At 42.8% G+C, this 26,475-nt stretch overlaps 7 protein-coding genes; 2 read left to right on the top strand and 5 right to left on the bottom strand.

The window, feature by feature from the left end:
• Nucleotides 1–4,614: 4,614 nt before the first annotated feature.
• GSBLH_T00007153001 (uncharacterized protein) lies at nucleotides 4,615–5,409 on the bottom strand (the record flags this gene model as incomplete). Its single annotated transcript, XM_013042554.1, is given in 4 exon segments — nucleotides 4,615–4,790; nucleotides 4,795–4,980; nucleotides 5,011–5,155; nucleotides 5,185–5,409. Coding segments are annotated over 4 exon segments (732 nt in total).
• A 5,695-nt stretch (nucleotides 5,410–11,104) lies between these two features.
• Nucleotides 11,105–11,952, bottom strand: GSBLH_T00003763001 (uncharacterized protein; the record flags this gene model as incomplete). XM_013042553.1 has 1 exon in its annotated part: nucleotides 11,105–11,952. One exon carries the CDS (start codon nucleotides 11,950–11,952, stop codon nucleotides 11,122–11,124), a length of 831 nt encoding a protein of 276 aa, XP_012898007.1. The 3' UTR covers nucleotides 11,105–11,121.
• A 17-nt stretch (nucleotides 11,953–11,969) lies between these two features.
• Nucleotides 11,970–12,170, top strand: GSBLH_T00003762001 (uncharacterized protein; the record flags this gene model as incomplete). XM_013042552.1 has 1 exon in its annotated part: nucleotides 11,970–12,170. The coding sequence occupies one exon, from the start codon at nucleotides 11,970–11,972 to the stop codon at nucleotides 12,087–12,089; it is 120 nt and encodes a 39-aa protein (XP_012898006.1). The 3' UTR covers nucleotides 12,090–12,170.
• Nucleotides 12,171–12,191: 21 nt separating this feature from the next.
• GSBLH_T00003761001 (uncharacterized protein) lies at nucleotides 12,192–13,052 on the bottom strand. XM_013042551.1 has 4 exons: nucleotides 12,927–13,052; nucleotides 12,717–12,896; nucleotides 12,448–12,684; nucleotides 12,192–12,419 (listed from the first exon to the last, which is right to left on the bottom strand). Exons 2-4 carry the CDS (start codon nucleotides 12,783–12,785, stop codon nucleotides 12,234–12,236), a joined length of 492 nt encoding a protein of 163 aa, XP_012898005.1. The 5' UTR covers nucleotides 12,786–12,896; nucleotides 12,927–13,052; the 3' UTR covers nucleotides 12,192–12,233.
• A 410-nt stretch (nucleotides 13,053–13,462) lies between these two features.
• GSBLH_T00003760001 (Tim50) lies at nucleotides 13,463–15,298 on the top strand (the record flags this gene model as incomplete). XM_013042550.1 has 5 exons in its annotated part: nucleotides 13,463–13,568; nucleotides 13,599–13,816; nucleotides 13,847–14,242; nucleotides 14,275–14,543; nucleotides 14,572–15,298. 5 exons carry the CDS (start codon nucleotides 13,463–13,465, stop codon nucleotides 14,627–14,629), a joined length of 1,047 nt encoding a protein of 348 aa, XP_012898004.1. The 3' UTR covers nucleotides 14,630–15,298.
• Nucleotides 15,299–15,347: 49 nt separating this feature from the next.
• On the bottom strand, nucleotides 15,348–16,892 carry GSBLH_T00003759001 (uncharacterized protein; the record flags this gene model as incomplete). The annotated part of the gene is made up of 5 exons (XM_013042549.1): nucleotides 15,348–15,636; nucleotides 15,668–15,810; nucleotides 15,839–16,681; nucleotides 16,714–16,829; nucleotides 16,862–16,892. The coding sequence occupies 5 exons, from the start codon at nucleotides 16,890–16,892 to the stop codon at nucleotides 15,348–15,350; spliced, it is 1,422 nt and encodes a 473-aa protein (XP_012898003.1).
• Nucleotides 16,893–23,890: 6,998 nt separating this feature from the next.
• Nucleotides 23,891–26,290, bottom strand: GSBLH_T00003758001 (uncharacterized protein; the record flags this gene model as incomplete). The annotated part of the gene is made up of 2 exons (XM_013042548.1): nucleotides 23,891–24,688; nucleotides 24,725–26,290. 2 exons carry the CDS (start codon nucleotides 26,288–26,290, stop codon nucleotides 23,891–23,893), a joined length of 2,364 nt encoding a protein of 787 aa, XP_012898002.1.
• Between the last annotated feature and the right edge of the window lie 185 nt (nucleotides 26,291–26,475).

Genomic DNA, 26,475 nt, shown 5'->3' with positions numbered 1-26,475 from the left:
TCGATCATATTCAGCAGCAATGGAAACAATTACACGTTTAAGAAACTCGATAACATACTCATTAATATGCCCAAGAACGACGGCAAACATGCCCTCGTACGTGAGACAGTGGATGGCGTTCCTCAATATTCGTGGATAACACATTCTGGGTGTTTTGTGAAAGTCAATAATGCCACACTGTTTGAACATACACACACATCCACTCAACCATTCAATAATCAATGCCAATTCCAATTATCTTCTGCTTTATATCTCATAATCACATCGATTTCATGTTACAATGAGAATGATGCCCTAATCAAACATTGTGATTCCATCGAATCGATTGTGGGTAAGGGATACAAGATGAGCGTTTCAATGGATGGTGTGTGATTGATCGATGTGCCATTCATCGATACACTCAGCAATCTTGTGACCCTTTCCCATACCAAACTAATAAATGGAATAGAATGGACAAGTGAGAGTCATACGATCTCTGTATTCACGATTATCCCTTCTCTTGTGTGTCTGAGAGGTATGAAGAGCATCACGATCGTTTTCAAACACTTGAGCGAGGTTGTTTCTGTTTCTTCTTCTTCTTCTGGCTCCTCGTAATGGGTCGATGTGATCTTGCTGCCTCTCTCAATGTATTGGGTTCCTTTCGACTCTTGGATCGAGTGACAGGCGGTGCTGGTTGTGGTTTGCATTTGCTTGCCAGCAGTTCCCAATCATAGCACTTCTGTGTGCTATCCCTTTCCACATTCTTCACTTCGTACATCAATGGCATGATGTGATCGTCAATGTCAACAACTTCAACCAAGTCCTGAGACCATTTGCTCGTCAATGATCCCTTTTCCAGAATGCGAGGTCTTCGTGTCACTCCAACATAATCACCAACATCGAATTGAGGTGTTGTGTCCTTTGCTGACAGTCGGATAGTTCTGTTTTCTCCGTGTACAAGATATCGTTGTTGTTGTTGTTAAGCCAAATGTCATTGGGTGTATATCCGATGTCTCTGTTCTTCCTTGTATTGTGTCTACGAACTGTACCATCGATCAAATCAAACCATACACCTTTCGATTGATTGATTGAATGGAATGAAGGAATCATGATGTCTTCCTTGATATCTCGAATTGTTCGTTCAGCTAGTACTGCCTTATTCGCTGAATCCATGTGATACATGGTGATATCATACTTGTTCAAGATGTTGGTACGAAAGATCGTATTGGTGAACTCGGTACCTCGATCCGAGCAAATATGCTTTGGTGATTCACCATATGTCTGAATGATGTCCTTCATCGCATGAGTGACTTCTGTAGCACTCTTGCTTTTCAGTTTCCGAGTCATCAGGTATTTCGAATATCCATCAATCCATACAAGGACATATTTGTATGCACGATTCTTGTAGAATCCAGTACTCTTTTGTGATCCCAACACTTCCTGTATGGATTTGTATTGTTTTAAAGAGAAATCGATAAGATCGATGAAGTATATGTTTCGTTTGAACCCACTAATGATCACTCGAGTGGCACCTCTTCGTTTTGCTGGTTTCCATAGTTCCTAGATCTCATTCATGCTCCCCACACACCTCGATAAATGAGTCACTATATTCAAGGAATGAATAAGTTGTGTCAGAGGAAGAATCACAAACTGGTTATAGACTCGAAATGCATTTTCTCCACTATACACTATTTCAAATAGAGCATCACTCGCACTCAACATTGCGATGATCGTTTCAATATCATATATACCTCGTGAAATCGATATTACACTTTCATCTGTTCTATCTCCATTGATCACAATTACTTGATCAGATGGTACATTATGAAATGTGAAATCGGTATGAAAAGATACAAATGATATGTAACACTTATCGAATGATAGAGGATTATCCCGCTGCACCTCCCTATTCGTAGTAATTCTGAACACCTCGATCATATTGAACTGATTTGCCGACAAAAAACGGGGCACCTTGACCATCAATTCTGTTTTCAATGGTCAATTAAAGCTGGAATTCGCCGTTCAAGTGCGGATGTTGCTTTTCAGCTCCGTAAACAAGAACATCAATCGGTTGAATCGGTATAGTCAGTCATGATGTTTAGAATGGCAAAAATACACCGATCATGAAATAACCAGAAGGAATCGTTGCCTTATCGTTACGTATGTTCATCGCCACATGGATCGTTTCCACGTTGATAATACTCACTTCTTCAGATCGGAATAGCATAGTCATGGAAGTGATGTATGGGTCCTGACAATTGTAAGAATTCAACCACTCGAATGATCCATTACGATTGATTCATTGGATCAGCATAAAGTAATGCATCATATCTCTCAATTTAACAAGGGGATATACATATACCTTGGGACATAGCGTGTTCATAATATAGTTTGTTCTCTCTTGCATAGAGTTAATGGAAAGACATCATATTTCCCGGGGTATTAAGCATGAGCAGTGTAGAATGACATTGATGTAAAATAACGTAAAACCTGATATTGCTGACTAGCGACGCTACGATTAACCGAGAATGGAGAAGAGAAACTGAGGTCGACTGGATGATTACAATCGTCGACATGAGTCTCGTACAATCCCTACGAATAATTAAGTGAGAGGGTGGATCAGGGTTGAATGCTATTTTACCTCAACGTCATACTACTATATATAATTAAAGAATTATCTTATTCATTTGTTTGTCATTTAACATATCTCAAAATAGTGAGAAAAACTCCCAATTGGGAAATATCGTATCCTGTGGGATAATTAATAGCACTACTAGTACCCTAAATGAAGTAATACCTTATGATTATAAACTGTTTTCACAGTTCCACATTAATCACTTCACAGTGGTTCACAGATCCACTCCATCGCTTATTCAAACAAACAATGCAGTGACTATCGATCCGATACGACATATAAAGAGACATATCTCGCTGCTGCGACTCTCCAAACATCACTCGCTTCAAATAGTCCTCCACTTCGTACCGATTCTGCGTCAACGGCAACAACTGCAACACCTTCTCGATCGCCTGACTGCGTTCCCGATACAAATCCTGATCGCTCGGCGGCGCCAGCTTACTCTTAATCTCCGCCTCCACCATCTGCAAGTACTCCTCCACGTTCTTCACCCACTCCGACCCTTCATTATTCTTCAACTCCCACAGCACTTCACAAAACCGCTTTCGCCCCTCCTCTCCACAAATCTCCCGCACCACAAACTCGCGATGCGCCACCGAACAATCGTTCAAAAAGGGCTGAATCGCGGACTCAATGAACGCGTTGTCCATCGACACCAACGCCAACAACAACACCATCAAATTCTCATCAGACGTCGGCGGCTTCGCCAACCGCAAGAACAAATACACAACAAACAGTTCATTATGGCCACTATTCTCATAATACAACTGCAGCAACGCTTCCAAATCCATATGCAGCCGCGTCACCGCCGAATGCTCTTTGAACACGCCCAAAAACTCGCTGTTCTCCGTCACACAGCCGCAAATCAGCGGCAGCGGCACCACGAATTGCTCGCAGACCTCACAGCTGCACAGCACGTCCCACATCTGAACCAATCCATGTCGGAAGTGAACAGACACGAGGCCTGTGCGCGGATCCACGAAGACGAATTCGGGACGCGTGTCGAAACGCACGTCGTCGATCACACAGCCAACACTTTGGAAGTAAAACCGCGAGTTGGCGTCTAAATTGACCACGCACAGGTAGAACTGGTTGGGGTCTTGGCGACTCTGGCGGAAAACAACGCAGATCGTTGTGTGGATGCCAGAGACGTCGAGAGGACTAATGCAACCAGCCATCCCGAGGATGATCTTGTATTCACTGTTAAAACGCCCGAATTGGATCTTACCAATCCCACTATCGCTCTGCTGGAGAAGATAGTGCTTATGTTCAGGGCACACATAAAGACCAGTGATGTCTTTGGGAGAAATGGAGGGATCCAAGGTTGCAATACTTGTAAAAAAGGAACCCTTAGCACACGGAGCCGTGTAAATACCATTAGAAAACACAGCGGCTATCATCTCATCATCGATCCAAATCAGCTTGTAAACTACAGAATTGTCCGGGATAAACATCGAACAAATTAAAACGTTCAAATTCAAATCAAAACAGTAAACAGTTGACTTTGAACAGATACACAACTTGGTACACGAAGGGGAAATCGCAAAGGCGTCTGAATCGATAATTCTCGTTTTCACTCTCGGCGAATCAAGAAAGAGCCAAGAAATCTGGTCCTTCTCGCCATCCATGGCAATATGCATCGCCAGACAGTTTGGAGAGGGAAAAGAAATGGTATTAGTGTTAAGCTGCTTCACATTCGAAATTACTTTCGAGAACTACGAGTTAGCGCATCTCACTTCACCGACATCAATATCAATCAGTGGATTAAACGGGTTCTTGATTTCCATCCAAGGGGAGTTCCTGGCAGATAAGTTTTTAAATAGCGGTATTCCGCGGTTATTTCGAAAAACAAACAGTCCAATTATCTCCCTTGATTTCCTTCTTCTGCTTTCTCTTCTTCTTCTTGTTCTTATTCTCTTTATCCTGGTGCTTCTTTCCGATCTGCACAAGGCACTCACCCAAACAAAACGACTACACCACTCAATTCGCCATCTCCATCTTCATACATATCCAATGTCCCGCAGCTCCCCGTCTCCCTGCATAACGATTCTCGGCACGAACTCCTGCCCATTAGCCAGCTTATGCGAATAAAAGCACGACTCTCCGAAGGGACAGACGCCCATTCCGCCATTGAAATACTTACACGGGATTTCTACCTCGCAATTCCCCGCGATTCCTACGCGACATATTCTTCTTGTACGCTTCAATAATCTTCTGCTTCGCTTCCGGGTCGAAAACCGGCTCCTTGCTGGGGATGATGTAAAATGATGTCGCTCTGCAAAGTGGGCAGCGACGCACGGAGGGGTCTCCGATATGCGAGTAGCGCCAATTTCGGATGCATTCGAGGCAGAAAACGTGGCTGCAGTCTAGGAATTGCCGAGAAAACTATGAAAAACTCTGCATCAATCCGAAGCGTTTGCCCGCTTTCAGCACGTCCTCCTGGCAAATGCAGCACTCCGTGCTGTACTCCAGCTTCTGCTCGGCTGCCTCCGGGTGTAGCGTGTGTGCGAACCAACACTTGTCGCCATACATGCAATTGCCCTAGCTTCGAGGGGAGCCAAAAACGCTACGGCTAGCCAGTAGCGGCAGACTTCGCGCGGTTTGTGGGGAGTAGACGGCGGAGAGGCGGGTTCCGTAGAGGGAGAAGGCGGGGAAAGAGAGACAGAAGGAGAAGGCGGAGGAGGCACGGGATTCTTGAGAAGAACCGACTTCCAGGAGCGAGAACTGGGCGTGGAGGTGAAATAGGGGTGGTCGATTGTGAGGGAATCGATTAGCTCGTCGTCTGCTTGGAGCATGTCAACTTTGATATTTGATTCGATAAAATCAAGGTCCGTGAATGGGTTGATGGTAGAGAGAAAGGTGTTGTCCTCTTCAGAACCAAAACCCCTCCACTCGACTACACATTACTTCCGTGAGCGAAATTGACTGTTTGGCATGTCGTAAACTTCGACTGGATCCGTTGCAAACGACTCGAGGTATGTTGGGAACGATGAAGAAGTATGTGCATCAACTTCGGGAAACACTTATCAAAATCGTGATTCAAAACCTACATCGAGACTGATCGTGTATGTTCAACTCCATTTTACCCAAAATCGAGGGAGACAACACACACTCTACAGCACATTAGTACTTTCCGAACCAAGGTAGCCAACAGCACAACCTAAAAGCATACGATACGAGAAACAACAACAAAAGTGCCTTGAACAAACAAACCGCGGTTATTTGACTCAACAATCATCTTATTGTTCTGACTCAGCAGGGATCTTTGGATTCAGATAAATGACAGGATCGGCATTCAACGAAGAGTAGAAAACAAACATGTCCTCCACAGGGTGCGGATACTTCACATGCGCCACATACTTCGAATTCGGGTCAATGCAGTCAAATCGCATCACACGATTATTTTCCACCATTACCGCGTATCTGCGTCTCAACTCCCACCCAACTCTCACTTTCCCTCGGGATGGATGATACATCCCGAAATCGGGAGTTTTCGGTACATCGTCGGTTCCTTCGCCATCGCCACGTTCTGCGCAAAATTATCGCTCAGCTGCCCGATTTCCTCTCCGGTAGTGAGAAACACGCGCACCACGGCATGCTCCGCCACCACGACAAATTTCTACTCAAAACCGCGGTGAATCGCCTACAGAATCGTGGGAAAGTGTGATCTGCTGCTGTCTGACCTAAAAAGAAGACGAGTCGTGTGTGTCTGTACGTAATCAGGGAGAGAAACGTCGCGAAGAATTCCGATCTGGAATGAATTTTGGTCGCAAACGAACCAGCGTGTGTGTGAGAAAAGAATCCATCGGTGCTGTGGGTAAAGTGACACGAATCCGATGAGATCGAGGGACATGTGGGGCGTTTCGAGGGCCGTTTCGGTGAAGTGGGTGAGGGAAAGAGTGAAAAGAGTGTTATCGAATCGTTGGAGAAGGAGAGTGTCGGCATCGCCGATGATTGTTTGGATTGTGTTGGTTGGAATTCTATGGAAGGGAAAAGTGGAAACGAAACTGGTGGAGAAGGGAGGAGGACACGCTGTCGAAGAGAAAGACCGAGCCGTCGATGTTTCGAACGATGATTACATTGCTGTGGGAAGGAGATGAAGTGATAGAGGCGATGGGACTCGATTGAGGCGCTAGAGAGAAAGAGATGGCAAGCAGTACTCGAAAGAATCGAGATAATGCAGCAGTCGATGCAGCTGAGCAAAAAGACTTCGCCTTCATCCGTGCCTACAGCTAAAACACTATCTCTGGGCAAATGTTGCTGTGGGTAGAGCCAGTAACCACAGGTACAGTTCTAATAATGAGAAATCGAGATAGAAGCTACTCCGCCCTTAAAATAGGGTGTTTTTTGAACAACATAATGAGCAAAGAATCCCAAACTGCTATTATTATCTTCATTATCATATCTATATGAAATTATAAAAATAATAAATAAAAAACATATTGACCTGCTGTTTCGAAATGGCAGCGACATAACGACAAATGCCATGGTGACACTTTTCTTCAAGCAGTGATATGATAGAAAAGCCATGATTTTCCTCGATAATACGCCTGCATGTCAAATAGCTCAGATTTGTCGTAAATGAATTCCTTATTGTTACAGAATATTTAATGTCAGGCATACATTAAAAGGGCAGATGGACACAATAGGAAAAAATAAAAATGTCAAAAAGTAAGGTTTTTAAACAGAGAAAAAGTGGAGATATGCTTTGTTTCAGTAGGGAAAATGAGTGTATTAACTAAATATGAAATGATGGAATGTGTGTGATGAAGGTATCCAAAATAGAGTTTTGTGTGATTCTGAGGAAGCTACGCTGTGATTGATGGATTAATAATGAAGAAGGTCGCTAGTATAATGAGATAGTGTTTTTGTTAGAAAAAATGAGATTTAGATTTTTTGATGATAAAGGTCTAGCAATAATAATGAGTAAAGTGTTATGTTCTTGGTTATAGATTGACATGATATGGCGAGAAAAGTGATTATCGCGCATTTTACAGAAACGGAAACTGTATAATGTATACCCTGAAAGAAAAGACATTATGCAAATCAATATAAAGTAGATTATCCCTAATGCATGGAATGCACAAAAGTTCACAATGCCAAGAGAATAGGATAATATAAACAGTACTCTATATTAAGAATATTACACTTAAGCATACACCAGAACAATCGAAACTGGATAATTTACACAAGAATCTACTTCAGTGAAGAATATATATATTGGCAATTAGTTTGAAATATAGAAAATTCGTACATTTGGAAATGAATCATACAATTTTCGATGCAGTTCATTTGTGATTCGAGGTATTAAACTGATATTGATTATTTGGGTAATGATAAGATCTTCCAAATATAGTATTAATGCATTCTGGCGGATATTGTTTCTGTTATTGACGCATTGTGACATTGTTAAGCACTATTTATAAGGTATTGATATTTTGACGATTGAAATTTTGTCGTTTTGAACACGCCTATGTCATTTTGTTGTGATCGATCAAAATCGTTCAAAAGTGTTTGTTGCTTGCTAGTTTGCATTCATAGTTGTTTTCACCTTTTTTCCTTACTTCGACAAATCCAGCACTATAAAGCAGTCTCATACTCGTAGGCATTAGTTCGAAGAGTTCCACATATCACATTTTTGTCTTTCCAATTCAATCCATTATCATTGATGTATCGAATAATAATTTATTCTTGGTTGTTCAAAATATATTTTTTCGGTTTTGGTCATTAATATTGAATCATAGATTTTTTCTTCTCTGTCATGTTAAACCTGATTATTTTAGCTAGTATGTTCTAATCCTGGCTACTATTGACCTTAGACTCAATTACCCTTTTTCTGTCATATCACCCATTACCTTGATTATATACTTAATCTGATTTCTCTTCCCTTCGTTTTCACTTCTCTGATTCTATTACTATTACATCACTCTTTCATCCATCTTTATACACCACAATTCTCCTCCTTTTTTTCCAAATACCATCCAGTCTCCGACAGATACGATTTCAAACAAACAAAGCTACATGCCTTTCAAATAGGACTGAAGCAGCAGCTGCATTGGCTGCGAGGACATCGGGTACGAAGCAAACTTCTCCACAGGGGTAAACAAAATATTTGCATTTCTTGACAACGATTTAACCACAGCACTCTGCGTCTCGTATCCCTCCGGAAGCAGCGGACTAAGCAGCAACGCAACGCTCGAAATGAAGTCATTCATCGCCATTTCCATGTAGGACTCGGCTAGCGTCCAATCGACTGGATCGATTTCTTCCATCACACGCTTTTCTGTCTCGGAAAGAACGGCCGCAGCCTCTGCAAACATCGAGTTTTCTGTAAGCTTCTTCATAAAGCGAAGATCGAAGAGCAGCTACACATAAACATCGAACATCGAAAGCACTAAAAGCAGTCCAGGGGACGCGATTGTGCTGTGCGAAGCGAATAACTCGGTAATTTCCGATTGATAGCTTGCTGCCACACTGCTATACGCGCGAGAAAGCGCTTCTTCGCGACATTTCTGAACGAACTCTGCGTCGGTCGAGAGACTATTCGTATCGTCCAGCAGCTGGCAGAGTTGCATAAAGATCTCCATTAGTGAGGCGGAGCAAGTTCCCGGAACGAAAACGGAATCGTCCTGCTCTTCTTCGCCGCTCAGCGAATACTCCTTCCATCCACTAATCGATTCGTACCATTCTAGAAAGAATTAAAAAAAAGAAGAGAAGGCGATACGATGGTCTCGCATCGACCAATGAATCGACCGGATCGATTGTGTGAGCGTGGATTGGATGTCGAGTGCGTTCGTAACCCACTGCGTGACTTGCGAAGAGAAGAACTGCTGCAGATCGCCGAGCACTCTGCGTTCTGACCTCCAATTCCGAAGGATACGATGTTGTTTGAATGGAATACTGTTTCGTTAGCGAGGAATAGGCAGACGACAGCACGAACGACGCGAACGCGACGACTAAATGCGCGTTGGGACCGTCCACCGTCATTTTTTCAAGACACTGAAGCAGGAATCGGAAGAGATCCTGCGTCTGCTGCTCCACGATCTGTTTCAACTCCTCTCTGCAATGAATCGCAAGCCAAAGCGATACGAGGACGCATAATCGAGCTCCGTTAAATCCGAAAACACCGTGCAGATCGGCGAGACGATCGTCGCATTGAGCAGCTCGGCGCATTCCGCGAGCGAAGAGCGACTCACCTGCTCTACCGCCTCCTGCATTCGCGTCTGCATCGACTGGAAGCAGTTCAAGATGAGTCCGTGGGACTGGTTCTGGAAGAGCGAGTCGAACAAGCGATGCAGCGAGTCGAGAACGGGCTGGGCGAGCTTCTCGATCATCTCCTTCCATTCCGACTCGATCGACGCGAAGAGCTGCGAGATCTCCCGCTTGGTTGACGCCAGCGAAGACACCGAATCGGTCGCCGACACCACGCTCGACGCCGTCTCGGCCAGTTGGCTCACTTGCGTCTCCGCCCAGTTCTGCAAAAGCGAGACGATGTCGCTGCGAGATTCGTCTCTCCAGGACGCTGCGAGCCAGGAAACGCGCGACTGGAAGATGTCGAAGGGCTCGGAGGCGGTGAGGAGGGAGGAAACGGACTGCAGAGCGGTGCTGATGAATCGAATGGAGTCCAGCAAGCTCTGAAGAGACGCGGCTTTCAGCGAGGAGAGAATTTCTTGCGATGTGAACCCAAGGAAGGAATCCAGGACGGATAACGGAGAGAAGTTCGCTGTGGAATTCGGTTCGGTGGTTGATGTGGAATTCGGCTCGGTGGTTGATGTGGAATTCGGCTCGGTGGTTGATGTGGAAAGAAAGGATTTGGAAAGGAGGAAGAAGGCGGTGAACAGACTGATTTGATCGTTCAGAGAGAGAGAAGGCTGCGTGAGGAGGAGATGGACGCACTTCTTGGCGGAAATCTCGGGGAAAACCGAACGGAATTCGCTGAACAAAGAGGAGAATTTGGAAGAGGCTAGGCTTGAAGCAGAAACGTGAATGTACGGAGCGAATTAAATTCCTGGAGATCCTCCGCGAGCTGGAGCATTTCGTTCTTGTCATATCGCTCCCATAACGTGTCTGGAGTGACCTCTACGCGATCCGTGACAGTCTCCGGTACGTACACATAGTCTTCATCCAAGCAAGAGCAAATCTAACCTGTTAGTTAAAGGAAAAGGAAAAAACGGAAATGATGCCTTTGACAGAGGATGTAATGCTACTGAACTCTTTATTCATTTCCGTAATCGTATCTGAAACGTGTAGCATGTCCAAATACTTTCCTCCAACCAACTGTCTCATTTCCTCTCTCTTTTGCTGGATTGTCGTTCTATTTCATTAGCAACAGAGGCGCTAATCAACATACTCGGATTTATCGACAACTTGACGAATGATCCCAATACTATAGTTGTTGAAAAGATCATCGCCATTTCTGAATTGCAACTCTATGCTGGTGGATTCCTCCATCTCGTTTACACGAACAGTAGATTATGAAACAAACAATGCTAAGCAACACCACTCACCTATTCATCTTTAGGCTTTTCAGACGTAAGAGAATAGAGCGGGATGAAAGGGATGAGCACCGGGGTTTTCTTACGATACTCCAAATAATCCGGGTTATTTCCGTAATTATCCAATTGCTTCTTATCCAGGCGAGCCGCAGCAGAGAACATGATGAAGACAGAGGACGCCACTCCCAGAATGCTCGATACCATAATCGGAACCTCCATCTTCGAGGCAAATCCAGCAACCAGACTTCCCGACCACACAAGCATTTCTCCGAAATAGTTCGGCATTCGAACCATTCTGAAGATCCCAGTGGAGCAGAAGAGCTTGGGATTCTCCTTCTTGAACGCAGACTTTTGGGCATCGGCGATGCTCTCAATCAAAAAACCCGTGAACATGATGGCAAGTCCCAGAACACGGATAGGGATATTGATTGGGTTATGCATTTTGATAGAGCGAGCGTGCGCAAGGAGGGGAGACGTCTCAAAGAAGTAGATGCAACCACACATCACTATCATGGGCAACAAAACGGAGAGACGAGGGAGCGGATATGAATGAGGCTTTTCACTCTCATTATACGAGGCTCTCGTCGAACGGATGATAATAAAGGAGGCGAGGCGGATAGCGTAGGTAATTGAAATGGCAGCATGGCAGACCAGAAGAATAGCATTCACTCGATTCATAGGATCCATAATCACGTCGCGATACAGAACAAGCACGATAATAGCCTGAACGGCCACACACAGATTGTAGCCTGTAGTAACGATATACATGAAACTTTTAAAGCCATAAAGTAGACAGACCGTAAAGGCAGCAATAATCACGTATGTATCCATATACGAATCCATGGCTCGTAAGTTTTTCTATGAAGATGGGCTTAATTTTTGGCTTTTTCGATTCTTCGTTTTGGAAAGATTGCATCTCACAGAGTTTTGACACTCCGTGGTTGGATCCAGTCGTACCCTACCAAAATATCGTGGAATAGGAACGAAGAAGCACAAGGACCAAACCTCCAATGATTCCTTCGCCTGCTCTGAAAATCACACTCCAAACCACTAAGCAACAATTGTTTTTGTACAAACAAACGACAAAGAATAACAAATTATGTAACAACACCTAATTGAGACCTCTACAAGCGTTCCATACCATTAAACCCCATGGGAATGGAAATATTCGTAAAGGAAGAGTTCTGTGGAGACATTTCATAAATCCTCTGGTACATCGAGGTATTCGAACTCTCCGGCAGAGGCAAACTCCACTGATTTCCAGAAATATCCGGATTCATCGGCACAGAAATGCTGCTCGTCGGCTTTGTCTACATCGCACTCCCTCTCTTCGCGTACAGTGGCTTGCTGGCTGTTCTTTCCTTTAAACTCGTCCTGCTGCGCGTGGTAGCGGTCTCGATCCTCGCGGCTCTTCTGCATATATGGCTCCTTTTCCTCTTCTGTCATGTCACGCCAAATCTCGCCCAGCTTCACAGAGACCTCGGTGATCTTCATGGAGGGATTCTCGGTTTGAATCTGACCTCGTTTCTCGTTCGAAAAGAAGAGGAAGGGAGACATGGCGCGTTTGGGAGCACCCTACTCCATGAACAGAACACAAATGCTCATACCGGGACTTTATTTTGATGGCCGCGCTTTTGAACGACTGGGACATGCAGAGGACCATCGTACGTGGTCATCTCGCGACTGTACCGGATTTTATCTTCTTCGGCTAGTTTCACATATGGAGCCTTTTCCTCATCTGTCATCGCTGCCCATTTCTCAGCAATGATACGAACAATCTCGGTAACCTAGTATTGACCACAAACACTACCCAGCACCTTGGTACCTTGCTCGACGCTTGCTTTTATCTTGGGCCGGATCTCTTTACTGAAAATGATATACGGGGTCAGTGCTTTCTTCGGTGCATCGGGGGCTTTCCGTTGTTTTCTCCTTTTTCGTATCTTCACGTCTCTTCCTATCTAGTCAAGTGTTAGAATCACAAATAGTATTGGAGGAAGAGTTCGAAATTACTCAAATTCACAACCTATTGGAGTTGCAAAGAAATTTCGAACCCAACTGAAAGCAAAATGGTTCACTCCCTACGCTCTCCAATTCCGACATTTCTGACATGACTATTTAAGAAAAAAGACTGAGGGCACGCTTATTGGAGCACCAAATTTTCGTGCATTTAGCAGAGAGAGGGGATCAGGCGTAGCGGACTACACGGGTTTGAAGAGAGAGAGTAAGCATCCAGTCTGAATGACTGAAAAGGCAATTCTTTGAGTTTTTTGTAGTGTTTTTGTGTACCGAACGATTATTGTTCTGCTAAGAGAACCATCTTTTTGTGTTTCTCTCCAACCTAGAAGCCCAAGGAATGAGCCAGTTGCGAAGTGTGACCAACGAAGCACAGAAAATACATTACGGTATGGGGAGGAATAGTCTTTCAGAAGATTTCGAGACACCTGCAGAAAAGAATTGCGGTCACCATTTGTAAAAAGGATGATTCGTAGAAATCTGTCCGGAGTCGTCAAACCCTATTATTTTTGCACGAACCGAAACTACACACATTCCAAAGCATCTTCTCGAGGTTTCTCAGTACCATAAACTACAAGATGCTATTTACTCAGCACAGGAAGATGGTTCTTTAAAACCAACTCCTCTTGACTCGATTAAGGAGACAGACTCGGATGAGGAGAGTCAAGAGCTTACGAAACCGAAAAAGATGGGCGTAGGGTGCTTTGATTCGGGTAAACTCTAGTTTTTCAAACGTCTTTTGTACTATATCTGCTGTTTATGTGACAGCATGGACCAGGAAATCCAGTTCTTTGGAGGTGATGCTTGTGATCCGGTCCTAAGTGTGACATCCCCCCCAGGCGGAGAGGTCCAGGGCCAGTTAATCGAAACCCCAACGGGTCCTTTTTTGGGTGAGCAGTCCAGCGCGAACCAGGGTCGGAAAACGCTCGTTCTGGATCTGGACGAAACTTTAGTTCACTCGACCTTCCAACCGACCGACGACTGCAGCTACGTGATTCCCGTCGAAATCGAGGGTGACCTCTACAACGTTTACGTGTATCTGCGTCCCGGAACCACCGAATTCCTTCGTCGAATGAGCGAAATCTACGAGGTCGTCGTGTACACCGCCAGTCTCCCTGTGGTTCGCTTTTGAGCTCGCTGTGTGACGGATAGTACGCCGATCCCTTGCTGGACAAGATCGATCCGAACAATCTCATCTCGGCTCGGCTCTTTCGGGACCACTGCGTGCAATCAGGAGGCATTCTAGTGAAAGATTTGGGGCTGCTGGGACGCAGCTTGGACTCGGTGGTGATGATCGACAACTCCGCGGTGAGTTTCCAGTTCCAGCCCAATAACGGGATCGAGTGCGTGCCGTTTATCGATGACATGCAAGACAGAGAGCTGATCGAGATGATCCCGTTTTTGGAGTATCTGTCGAAGAAGTCTGTAGGAGAGGAGGGAGCGAGTGAGGCGTAGGATGTGCGGCAGTATGTTACCATGTGGAGTGCGGCGAGGGAAGCGAAGTTGAATAACGTTTTATTGAATTTGCCTTGAGAAGGTCTTTTTTCTTTTGTAGTTTTTTCTTTCTTGTTTGTTGGAAACGAAATGGGATACTTCGTTGAATGGGATATAGAGGAGAGGCAGGGAAGCCATTCAAAATCTTATATACAATGGTTTTGTTGAGGTCGTTCTGTGATGTCTAGTCGGGAATAACTTGCACAGATGAATGTACTCAGCAGTACGACCAGCTTCGCCTTCGAAAGCACTGCAGATACATTGTGTTCAAGATAGAAAAAGTGGAAGGCATGGAACAAATCGTGATCCAGCGATATGTAAACGAATGACAGTGCATTTAATCTAGGGGAGTCGGGACGTGACCTGGGACGAGATGGTCCAATCGCTCCCTCCGGAGGAACCTTGCTTCGTGGTATTTGACTATGAATTCACCGATGAGGAGCGACGAAAGCATGCGGAATTGCTGCTTATCACATGGTAAGTCTACAACGATAGAGTAATGGGCAGGACACCGGATCATTGCTCCATAAAGGAAAAAGTGATGTATTCTTCCAGCAAAAAGGCGTTCCAGTCCAAGCTCGAAGGATCCAAACTTATTGACGCCTTTGATTTAGGTGATCTGGAGGAAAAAGTGATTCGAGAGCATTTATAAGGTTATCCTTTCTTATCAAAAAAAAAATAACCGCAACCACCCTATCTCACACTCACACTCACAGTTTATCAATCTGTTTTCAACAAACACTCCAATGATCCAATCCTCCCAAGCACACATATTTCTCTTCCACATACTCCATAAGCCCCGAAGCTCCTCCCTCTCTTCCTAGCCCACTCTGCTTCATTCCTCCGAACGGTGCTTCCGCAGCACTGGGCACCGCTTCGTTCACCCCCACAATTCCATATTCCAGCGCACGCGCCACGCGCATACAGCGCCCTATATCCCTCGAATACACATACGAAGCGAGTCCAGCGTTGGTATCATTCGCCATTTCAATCGCTTCCTCCTCCGTCGAGAATCGCAATCTACATGTCATGCATCTCTCTTCTTCCCCACATCGGCGCAATCGGCGCAAAACTCTCCTCCGAGAACACTTTCATGTCCCTGGTGACGTTCGTCAACACCGTGGGTTCGTAAAAATTGCCGCCCAAAATGTGTCGTTTGCCGCCACAAAGCACGCGCGCGCCCTTCTCCACCGCCTACCTCGCACTCTCTCCGCACCCCTACATCGCGAATCTTCTCCTCACAGCTCTCCACGGCGCTACGATTGATCAGCGGGCCCACATCGCAGTCCTCCTCCAATCCATGGCTCACTTTCAGCTCGCGCACGCGCTTCACGAATCGCTTCGTGAACTCATCGCACACCGAATCCTCCACGAAGAGCCGGTTCGCGCAGATACACGTCTGTCCCGAGTTCCGGAACTTCGACGCGATCGCTCCTTCCACCGCGTCCTCCAGATTGCAGTCCTTAAACACGATAAACGGCGCGTTCCCGCCCAGCTCCAGCCCCAATTTCTTCACCGACCCCGCCGATTCGCGGATCAAATACTGTCCCACCGACGTCGATCCCGTGAACGACAGCGCGCGCACGTCCGACGACTCTAACAGCGCCTTCCCGACCTGCTTCCCGTTGGCTGACGTGCAGCAGACCACGTTGAACACGCCCGGAGGGACGCCGGCGCGCTCGGCGAGGAGGGCCAGGTAGAGAGCGGAGAGCGGCGAGGCGCTGGGCGGCTTCAGGACGCAGGTGCAGCCGACGGAGAGCGCGGCGGCCATCTTGCGGGTGATCATCGCGATCGGGAAGTTCCAGGAGGAGATCAGGCCGACGACGCCGACCGGCTGGTAGAGCGTGAGGAGCTGGCGCGAGGCGGGGGAGGAGAGCGACGTGATGGTTTGTCCGCGGAGATGCTTGCTCTCCTCGGCGAACCAGCGGACGAAGTTCGCGCCGTATTGGACTTCGCCGCGGGATTCGCGGATGGGCTTGCCGCTCTCGAGGGTCATGACCTTGGAGAGCTCTTCGCTGTGCTCGATTAGGAGATCGTACAGACGAAAGAGAATTGCGCTACGATTCTAGGGTTGTGGGGTTTGTGTAATAATAATACAGTGGGGTTCATGGACGCCCATTCGGGAAAAGCAGCTTTGGCTGCTCGGATTGCTTCTTCGGCATGAGTTCTGTCACAGTTCATCACAGTACCAACAGTTTTCCCTGTTGCTGGGTCTAAACGATTAGATAATGGACTGAAAAGTCACCTTTCACATCAAAGGTGTTTGTAGAGTTCATCCACTCGCCATTAATGTAGGACTTTTGCGACTCGGCCAACTAGATAATTAGATGAGAAAAATATCCAAACTAAAGAAAAGGACCGAACGTAGCTAAAAACGGGCAATCGTATAGCCTAGTGGATAATCAAGCATAATATAAAAAAGAAATACCTTTGACAACATTCAAATACAAAGAAAATGTGAAAAAAGGAAAATGAAAGATACAATTCCATATTGAATAGAAAGGGTTTCGGAGATTTAGAATTCATAGAAATAGGGAAGCAGATTGTGTTGTTAAGGATGGAAAATACGGTTGATGAAGGAAATGAAAGGCATCGGAAAAAGAAAAAGAATCGTGCATTGTAGTATGGAGTATTCAAAATAGTTGGTCGAAGAGATAAACTGGAATTGCATCGAATCACTTTTTTTCAAGAATAGGTTCATCTGGTATTTGTACTTTGTTGGGCGATATTTTAAATCCACTCAATATCATTTTGGGCATTAGTCATGCTACAGGAAAGGACTAAAAACGAAATGAGGAATTAAGGGAAATGTGATCAAATGCGTTTCAATTAATATAAAAATATAGTCAAATAGGGTATAGAATAACATCAAGAGCAATCCAATACTACTATTAGTACAATATGCTTGTTGGACTGAAATGGTATCATGAGGAAGTAAAATGATACAAAAGACATATAAATACTGATAAAATAGAGTAGAATTTCTTTGTTTAAGGTGAGTTGCCTATAACTAGAACCTATAGTTCACACTGATTTTTAAGTTCAAGTTTAGGTTGTGTCCAATGGAGAAGAAGTCATAATCTCCTATATTTATGCCATTTTTATGGACTTTTTGATGACACAAATGGACAAAAATAAATTACATTTCTATATTACTGATGACCAACTGAAATATATACACTAAGGTAGAACTACTCAATAATGTTAATAATTATTTGTATAACATTGCTTGATGTTTTTATTACGTCGTTGGTAAGCATGCCAAATATATCTAGGATATATTAATAGTAATAATCCAAATTATACTCTTGACAAATTTTTCTATCGAACTCTCTGGAATAAACCAAGTAGATCGGCGAGTTAAAGATTTGGATTATTTAAATACTATCAAGATTCAATATTTAAAACTATTTTCCAATAATAATGAGCGAGGATATACGAAACTAGATTCGAATGTACTGTGCAGGAATGATAAACCTAGAAGAATAATAGGCAGTCACCTCAATATATGTCATTATTGCTTCACATCATCAAGGATCATGATCCAATATTTTTTCCTAAGTAAGGCATCAAGACCGAGTCGAATGGATTGTAGTGATGGAAGATCTATATTAATCATTTCATTCGAATTCATTCAATACTTTCAATAATGGTTGATAAGGAATTATTGAACACACTATCACCTAATGTAATGGATTGTAGTGATGGAAGATCTATGCATTACCCAAATATTCAATATCAGTTCAATACCTCGAACCACAAATGAACTGCATCGAAAATTGTATGAATGTTTTCCGATTGTCCCAATTTGAATGGATTGTAATTGTGGACAATTCTTCAATTCAAATTCGCCAGCATAATCACTGAAACTATATTTCCGTATTTCAATCGATTGCAATGATTCACAATTCAATATGTGGAAAGATTTTGATTTATCATTTCCATCATCATTCTTTTTCTGCGTGAATGAATTCTTACCGATTTTGATCGTTTTCAATCGATTCAATCCATCGATTTGAAATGTTTGTATTGATTCAAAACAATCATTGCCGATTTCGATTGATTCCAAATTATACAATAATGAAACATCCCAATCAACCAATACACAATTATCACTCAGTTTCAAATGTTTCATTCCGATATTCAGTGGTTTGCTTCCATCTCCTTCATATTTTACATCAATATCACTTTCAATTCCATTGCACCATTCACATTCATTCACTAATTTACCATATCGATCATACACTTTTCCAATTCCAAATCGCTTATCATCACACCAATATCCTTCATATTCAATCGCTCCATTATTATGATAACTCGTTCCATATCCAAATCGTTTCCAATTGATCATTATGCCCTTGTACACCAAGAATCCATCATCATCATACATTTCACCATATCCAAATGGAATTCCAATTTTACCTTCTATTTTCTAAAAATTACTATGATCTACTTCATAGGTAATATTGCGCACTATTTTCACATGCATAGTAAAAGAAATGTCTACCATCTTTTTTGCTTATAGAGTTAGATATCACCTAACTAACGTACTACTTTTGATACTAAATAAAAGGATCTATGATTATGTATTTTTCCTACAGTAGTATTCTATTAATTATTAGACAATTGATTACTACCCAGATTGTTACATAACTAATTTATAAAAAACAATATATAAGCGAAATATACTTTTAATGCAATTAAAGCAAAACAAAAATGGTAAAACGCAATAATAAGATAAAAAAGCTACACGTGATTGGCATATGTTCCTTAGGTTTCATCATAATAAAAAAGAGCAACGAATCATTCTAAGCACAAATCACATGCAGCTCAAAGAATGAAATACTGTCAGCAATTATTAATGCGCAACAAAATCCTTGATTGACAGCTAATGGTTCATGTACAGAAAATAATTACTTTTTAGCATTCATTACACTTTACAGTACCGTAGCAACTAGCGCAGTATGATAAAATCCACATTACTGTCCTCCTTATACAAAAAGCGAAACAGATCTTGTTTGACAAAAAAAGGTTTTTCATATTTTTGTTTTATTTCGATGCAAAGCATTGTTGATTATGTCAATTCTGCTATTAGTAACTATCATATTTATCAAACTAGTATTCAGAATGTGCAGGGATGCTTGGGTAAACAAATGAAACTAAATGGCTGGATTTCACTCATTTTGAGTAATAGAGAATGTGTAGTATTGAAATTTTATAATGGAGTATTCATGAATCAAGGATTTGTACTCAATGAGCAGAAAGTGTTAAAAGTGTTTGGAAATCATCAAATTGGTGCTATTTCGTATAGTGAACAACAATCCATAGAAGTAGTAGAAGGGATTGTAGATTTGGATCATGGAAGTCGATTTGAAGGGAAAGTATTGGCAGAAGGCAAGATAGGAATTCCATTTGGATATGGTGAAATGTATGATGATGATGGAATATTGGTGTACAAGGGCATAATGATCAATTGGAAACGATTTGGATATGGAACGAGTTATCATAATAATGGAGCGATTGAATATGAAGGATATTGGTGTGATGATAATCGATTTGGAATTGGAAAAGTGTATGATCGCAGAGACAATCTTATGAAAGATTGCTTGTGGTATAATAAAAGGGAAATTGGAATATATTACGGAGGCAATGGCTCAGAACCACTGAATATCGGAATGAAACATTTGAAACTGACTGACAATTGTGTATTGGTTGATTGGGATGTTTCATTATTGTATAATTTGGAATCAATCGAAATCGGCAATGATTGTTTTGAATCAATACAAACATTCCAAATCGATGGATTGAATCGATTGAAAACGATCAAAATCGGTAAGAATTCATTCACGCAGAAAAAGAATGATGATGGAAATGATAAATCAAAATCTTTCCACATATTGAATTGTGAATCATTGCAATCGATTGAAATACGGAAATATAGTTTCAGTGATTATGCTGGCGAATTTGAATTGAAGAATTGTCCACAATTACAATCCATTCAAATTGGGACAATCGGAAAACATTCATACAATTTTCGATGCAGTTCATTTGTGGTTCGAGGTATTGAACTGATATTGAATATTTGGGTAATGCATAGATCTTCCATCACTACAATCCATTACATTAGGTGATAGTGTGTTCAATAATTCCTTATCAACCATTATTGAAAGTATTGAATGAATTCGAATGAAATGATTAATATAGATCTTCCATCACTACAATCCATTCGACTCGGTCTTGATGCACTCAATGGATATAGTAATTGCAATTCAACAAGCTTTTTAATTATGAGAAGTATTAGTCTATACATTAAAATATAATATATAGATCTTCCAAAATTAGAAATAATTAATTCTGAAGGCCAAAGTTTCAGTCAACGGTGCACTTTAATTCTGGAAAGTATACTATACTATACTATCTGCGTAATATTCAGATATTCCTAATCTAAAAACCGTGAACCTGCCTTCTGGAGCATTTAAATCTGCTTTAAACCCTCAGGTTAAGAGTATTAGTAAACTCTTTCGTAAATAATAGATGTTAGCAAATTATTATTTGAAAGAGTATTATGTAAAGATTATATTGATTCAATTGATCATAATGCTCAAACCATTGTTCTTCCCTCTTGGTCTTGTAATGATACAAATTATAAGATTTTTGATTTCTCCAGGTTTTTGAATTTGGAATCAATCGAAATCGGCAATGATTGTTTTGGATCAGTGCAAACATTCAAAATCGATGGATTGAATCGATTAAAAACGATCAAAATCGGCAAGAATTCATTTACTAAAAAGAAATATAGTAGTGGAGATGACAAATCGAAGTCATTTTATGTATTGAATTGTGAATCATTGGAATCCATCCAAATTGGAGAATATAGTTTCAGTGATTATGCTGGAGAATTTGAATTGAAGAATTGTCCACAATTACAATCCATTCATATTGGTGTCATTGGTAGTTATTCGTGCAATTTCTATAACAGTTCCTTTGTGATTCGAGGTATTGAATTGATATTGAATAATAGGGTAATGATTAGATCTTCCAAATCTACGATCCATTACATTAGGTGACAAGTCGTTTAATGATTCTCAATTAACAGTTATTGAAAGTATTGAATGAAATTGACTGGAATAATTCGTGTAGATCTTCCATCACTACAATCCATTCAACTCGGAAAATGGTCATTACATGGAAGAAAAGGAAGTGAATCCTGTTCATTGGTAATGAGAAGTATTATTCATTTGATATAAACTGATTGAATGCAGATCTTCCAATTCTTGAAAAGATAATATCCAGTGGTTTAAGCTTCTACAATCCTCGTTCGGCAATATTAGAACGTAATTATGGATATGATAATAATACTATTTAATAGATATTCCCAATATCAATTCTGTTCATCTCCAGAATTCATTTACGAAACTGTTATTACCTCGAGTTAATAGTATAAATATTGTTATGATTTCTTCTAGATGTGTCAACCAAACTATTCCCTAAAATTTATCATATTCAGTTTATTCAGTCTATTGAATCAACTGTAACGACCATCGTCATTCCCAACTGGACTTGTAATGACAAGGATTACACAATCTTTGATTTTTCGCGATTCTTAGTGGTTGAATCAATAGAAATTGGAGATAATAGTTTTGGCTCAGTGAATACTTTTCGTATTGAGGGGCTGGATAAAATAGAAGTATTAAAAATTGGGAAAAATTCCTTTACCCAACTGAAAGAATCTAACTGGAATATATGCAAACTAGAGTATCAGTCGAAGGTATTCAATATTACGAACTGCAAGTGTTTGAAGTCGATTGAAATAGGTGAATTTAGTTTCAGTGATTTTGGAGGATTATTCTTATTGGATAACCTTCCTAACTTACAGTGTGTTCATATAGGAAAGATAGGACGCAAATCATATAACTTTTGTTATAGTTCATTTGTTATCCGAAGTATGTTATTTATTGAGTGGTGCATTTCCAGATCTTTCAAATCTCACGTCTGTTGTTTTGGGAAATCAAACATTCTACAGTTCTTTAAATACTATCATTGAGGGTTTGGAATCTGTTTTGTTATGAGTGGAATAGATCTTCCTGAGTTACAATCCATTGATCTTGGTTCCTTTGCGCTTTATGGAATGAGCGGTTTGACTAGCTCATTGCACATTCAAAGTATCAAGAATATCATTTAATGATTGAGTCTAGATCTTCCCAAATTATCATCGATTTTTTCTCAGGGATATAGTTTATATTATGCGTTTTCTTTATATTTATGCGGTATTTTATTATATAAATAAAAATAATCATAATGTAGATATTCCTAATTTACACAAAGTTAGTTTACCTGAATCCTTCCAAAGTGTTACGCACAGACACATAAAGAGTATTTACAGCTTAATCATTTCAAGTCATAGATATCACTTCAGAATTATACAGCTATTTATAAAACACTTCCTTGACCATGAAAAATAGTAGTGAATTAATAAAATGTCCTTTAGCATGTCAAGTTGTTTGATTGATTCATATTCCCTTGCTATTGATCCTTTGAGTGCTTTAGATTATGTATTATTAATACATGATTGTTGAAAATTCGCCAAAAATAAGTAAATTCCTAGCCATCGCACAACAGGCAGTTATTTGTTCGTAATTCACAAGCCTCAGGAACGTGATTCTCAGAACAAACAGAACATTGCCACTCTGGATTTAACGTCCACACATCATTTTTCAATCTCGCAAAACTCTTCAACAAGCGGCGGAACAAATACTTGTCATCGTTCTTTATCAAACTAAAACTCATTCCCTTCGCTCATTCTCACTTTTTAAAATACGAAACCACATTATCTGTCGAAGCTTTGTGATCTTTTCTCACTCGAAAGTAATGCAATATCTGATTGGCCATCTACTTCTCATTCGCTTTCTCCTCTCTCACAGCCAAATGCGAAGGAGATATCTCCTTCTTCTCTGTCTGGACAGATGCCGCAGGCCGTCGTTGCTTCAATCGCTTCAGAATCTCCGCAGACGACAATTCTGCTTCTCGATTTCGTTCCTTCACCTCTTCAATCTGATTCGCCATCATCGGGTTTTCTTCCCTACATTTCACATTCATCTGCTTCCTCTACGCATATTGATCTCGACTCTCGCGAAGCTGCCGCTGCAATTCCTCTGCTTCCTGCCGAGCCTCGCGGTCCATTCGAGACATTGTCACCACATCCGTGTTGTTAAACGCGTACTCGTGGTTGAAAACGGACTTCAACTCGCCGTGGTTGAACAGACAGGCGATCACTTTATCGCCTCCCTCCGCCGACTCTTCCTCGCTGTCTTCGTCGATTGGTTTCTGATCGACAACCGCGGGGATTTGCGTGTCTGGAAGGATCTCGCCTTCCGGGAAGATCTCTCCCGTTTCGGTGCCTCGCTCTCGCTTGGCTGGATGTGAAAAGAAGACAATGATTCGTACTGTATGTGAACAAATCGTTCAGATTGGTGCTAGTGAAGGAGCAGAGATCGTTTCCTTCTCCCAAAACGCGATTCGAAAGAACCGTTTTGAAGATTTGGCGGTGATAAATCTTCTCTTCGATCGTCCCGCTTGTGATCAGGCGGTAGATGGTGACCGGACGCTGCTGCCCGATTCGCCAACATCGCTCGCGCGCCTGAATATCGACGGATGGGTTCCAATCAGGATCAAAAAGAATGACACGATCGGCCCCAACGAGATTGATTCCGAGTCCTCCCACTCGCGTAGTCAGCAAAAACAGAAAGATTGTCGGATCGGAATTGAAGAGATCGACGAGAGCTTGGCGTTTCACGACAGGCGTGCTGCCGTCCATCATACAATACGAAAAGTGCTGTTCCTCGACGTATTTCATGATGATGGTGAGCATGGAGACGGTCTGCGTGTATATCAACACTTTGTGTCCCTCCTTCTTCCAAATATGAAGCACTTCGTTCATTACAATCATCTTGGAGGATTCTCGCCAATCCACTGCATCGAAATCGATGTCCATCTCAGAATCCCCGGCTTCGTCATTGAACACTTCATGAGAGGTCGGAGAAAGGCCACTCGGATCGTCTTTGGGTGTTTCTTCCTGATAGAACATTCTGTCGGTGTGGCGCAAATTTACAGAGCGATAGATTGGATTGGTGACGGTGGTTTCTGTGTGAAACAGGCGAAAGAACACGGGGTGGTTGCAGATCTGCCGCAGTCGAATGATGGCTTTGAAAGGCATGGAGCGACCGATCAACGAAGCCTGAACCAAATCGCTTTTGAGGTATTCGAGATAGCATTTTTCTTGTTCAGGAGAGAGGAGACACGACAATACTTGCTCTGTTTTGGGAGGCAATTCCTTCTTTACATCCTGGTTATCATCAACAATGTCGAAATCTACCTTTTTGAGTCGGCGTAGAATGTAGGGACTGATTGAGTCTTGAAGAATCAGCGAGCATTGATATCCTAAATTCGCTGCCTTCGCTGATGCATTCGAGTAAATGCCTCGCGAAATAGGGACAACGAACGCGCTAACAAAGGCTTCGAGCGTTCCGAGCCGTCCAGGAAACACGAAATCAATCAGCGACCACAGCTCTTTCAAATTGTTCTGTAGCGGAGTTCCGGAAATAAGAACGCGATGAACAGTCCGAAGCTTTTTGCATTCCTGCGCGATTGTGACTTTCGCATTCTTAATCTTTCCGCCCTCGTCCAAAACCGCATAAAACCAGTTCGTTCGGCGATACAGCGACGATTTCCTGAATCCTTCGTAGGTCGTGATGATCACGTCATAGCGATTCTTCTTCTTCTGCTGCTGCTGCTCGCTTTGCTGTAAAATCGACGCCAGGGTTTCGCCCTCCAGAACCGACTGGCTGGAGTTGTGGAGAACCACCGAGCGGAGCAGAGGACACCATCGATGGAGCTCTCGGATCCAGTGGCCGAGCAAAGTCGCTGGAACGATAATCAAGGAGGGGCGATTCGATTCATTGAGATGAAGCGATTCTGCGGCGTTTGGAGGAAAGTCTTTTTCTGCGAGTGGAAGTGAAAGAAGATCGCGGCCAGCACGTCGAAGCTCGCTTGTAAACTTCAGAACGATGAGCGTGACGATGATTTGAATCGTTTTGCCGAGTCCCATTTCGTCTGCGATGATTCCTCCTACGAGCTGGCCGTGGAGTTTCAGCATCCACTGCACTCCCTTCTGTTGATACGGGTAGAGAACCTCCCAGAGATGCGAGGGAACCGCGTGGCCAGAAGGCAGGAGCAGCGCTGGCTCCGAAAGATAAAACGACTTGAGTTGCTTTTGGAGTTTGGAGGGCGAAAGCGAGGAGGCGAGCGATTGATTCCAGTCGTTCAACGCGCTCGCTAGATTTTGAAATTTGTGAAGCGCTTCGTCCGTTAAGGGGCTTTGCGAAAGAGCCAATTGCCGCCAAGACAAGTACGAAGCAACGAGCGACGTGTAGAAAGCCTCGTCGCCGTCGTCCACAAGCACGTGATGGCTCTTTCCACGCACATCCACTCGCAGCTTTGCGCTGGGTTTGCGTTGCCGCGGTGAAGGCGAAGGCGTTGTTCTCCGAGACGATGAAGCGGGCTCTTCGGATTCCCACAAGTCGTCTTCCAGATCACGTGAAGTCAAGGGAGAGATCTCGTTCGATTGTGGATGATCCAAGCATTGTTCAACGTGATGAGTACGTTGAAGCAAGGTCATCGAAGAGGGAAACGGAGCATTGCAGATAGGACATCGTTCTTCTGATGGAGAAGAGGAGGGAGGAGGAATGTTGGATGTCGATTCGATTCGCTTCTTTGGTTCGGATTGTTGGGCTGATTTCTGAGTTTTCTTGCCTTTATCCATTTGGGATTGCTTCGCAGAATCAGAAGAAGCGGCGATTGCTG

Source organism: Blastocystis hominis, assembly GCF_000151665.1.
Source record: "Blastocystis hominis, Singapore isolate B (sub-type 7) whole genome shotgun sequence assembly, scaffold_4".
Classification (NCBI taxonomy): Eukaryota; class Bigyra; order Opalinata; family Blastocystidae; genus Blastocystis; species Blastocystis hominis.
This window is presented reverse-complemented; position numbering and strand designations above follow the sequence as displayed.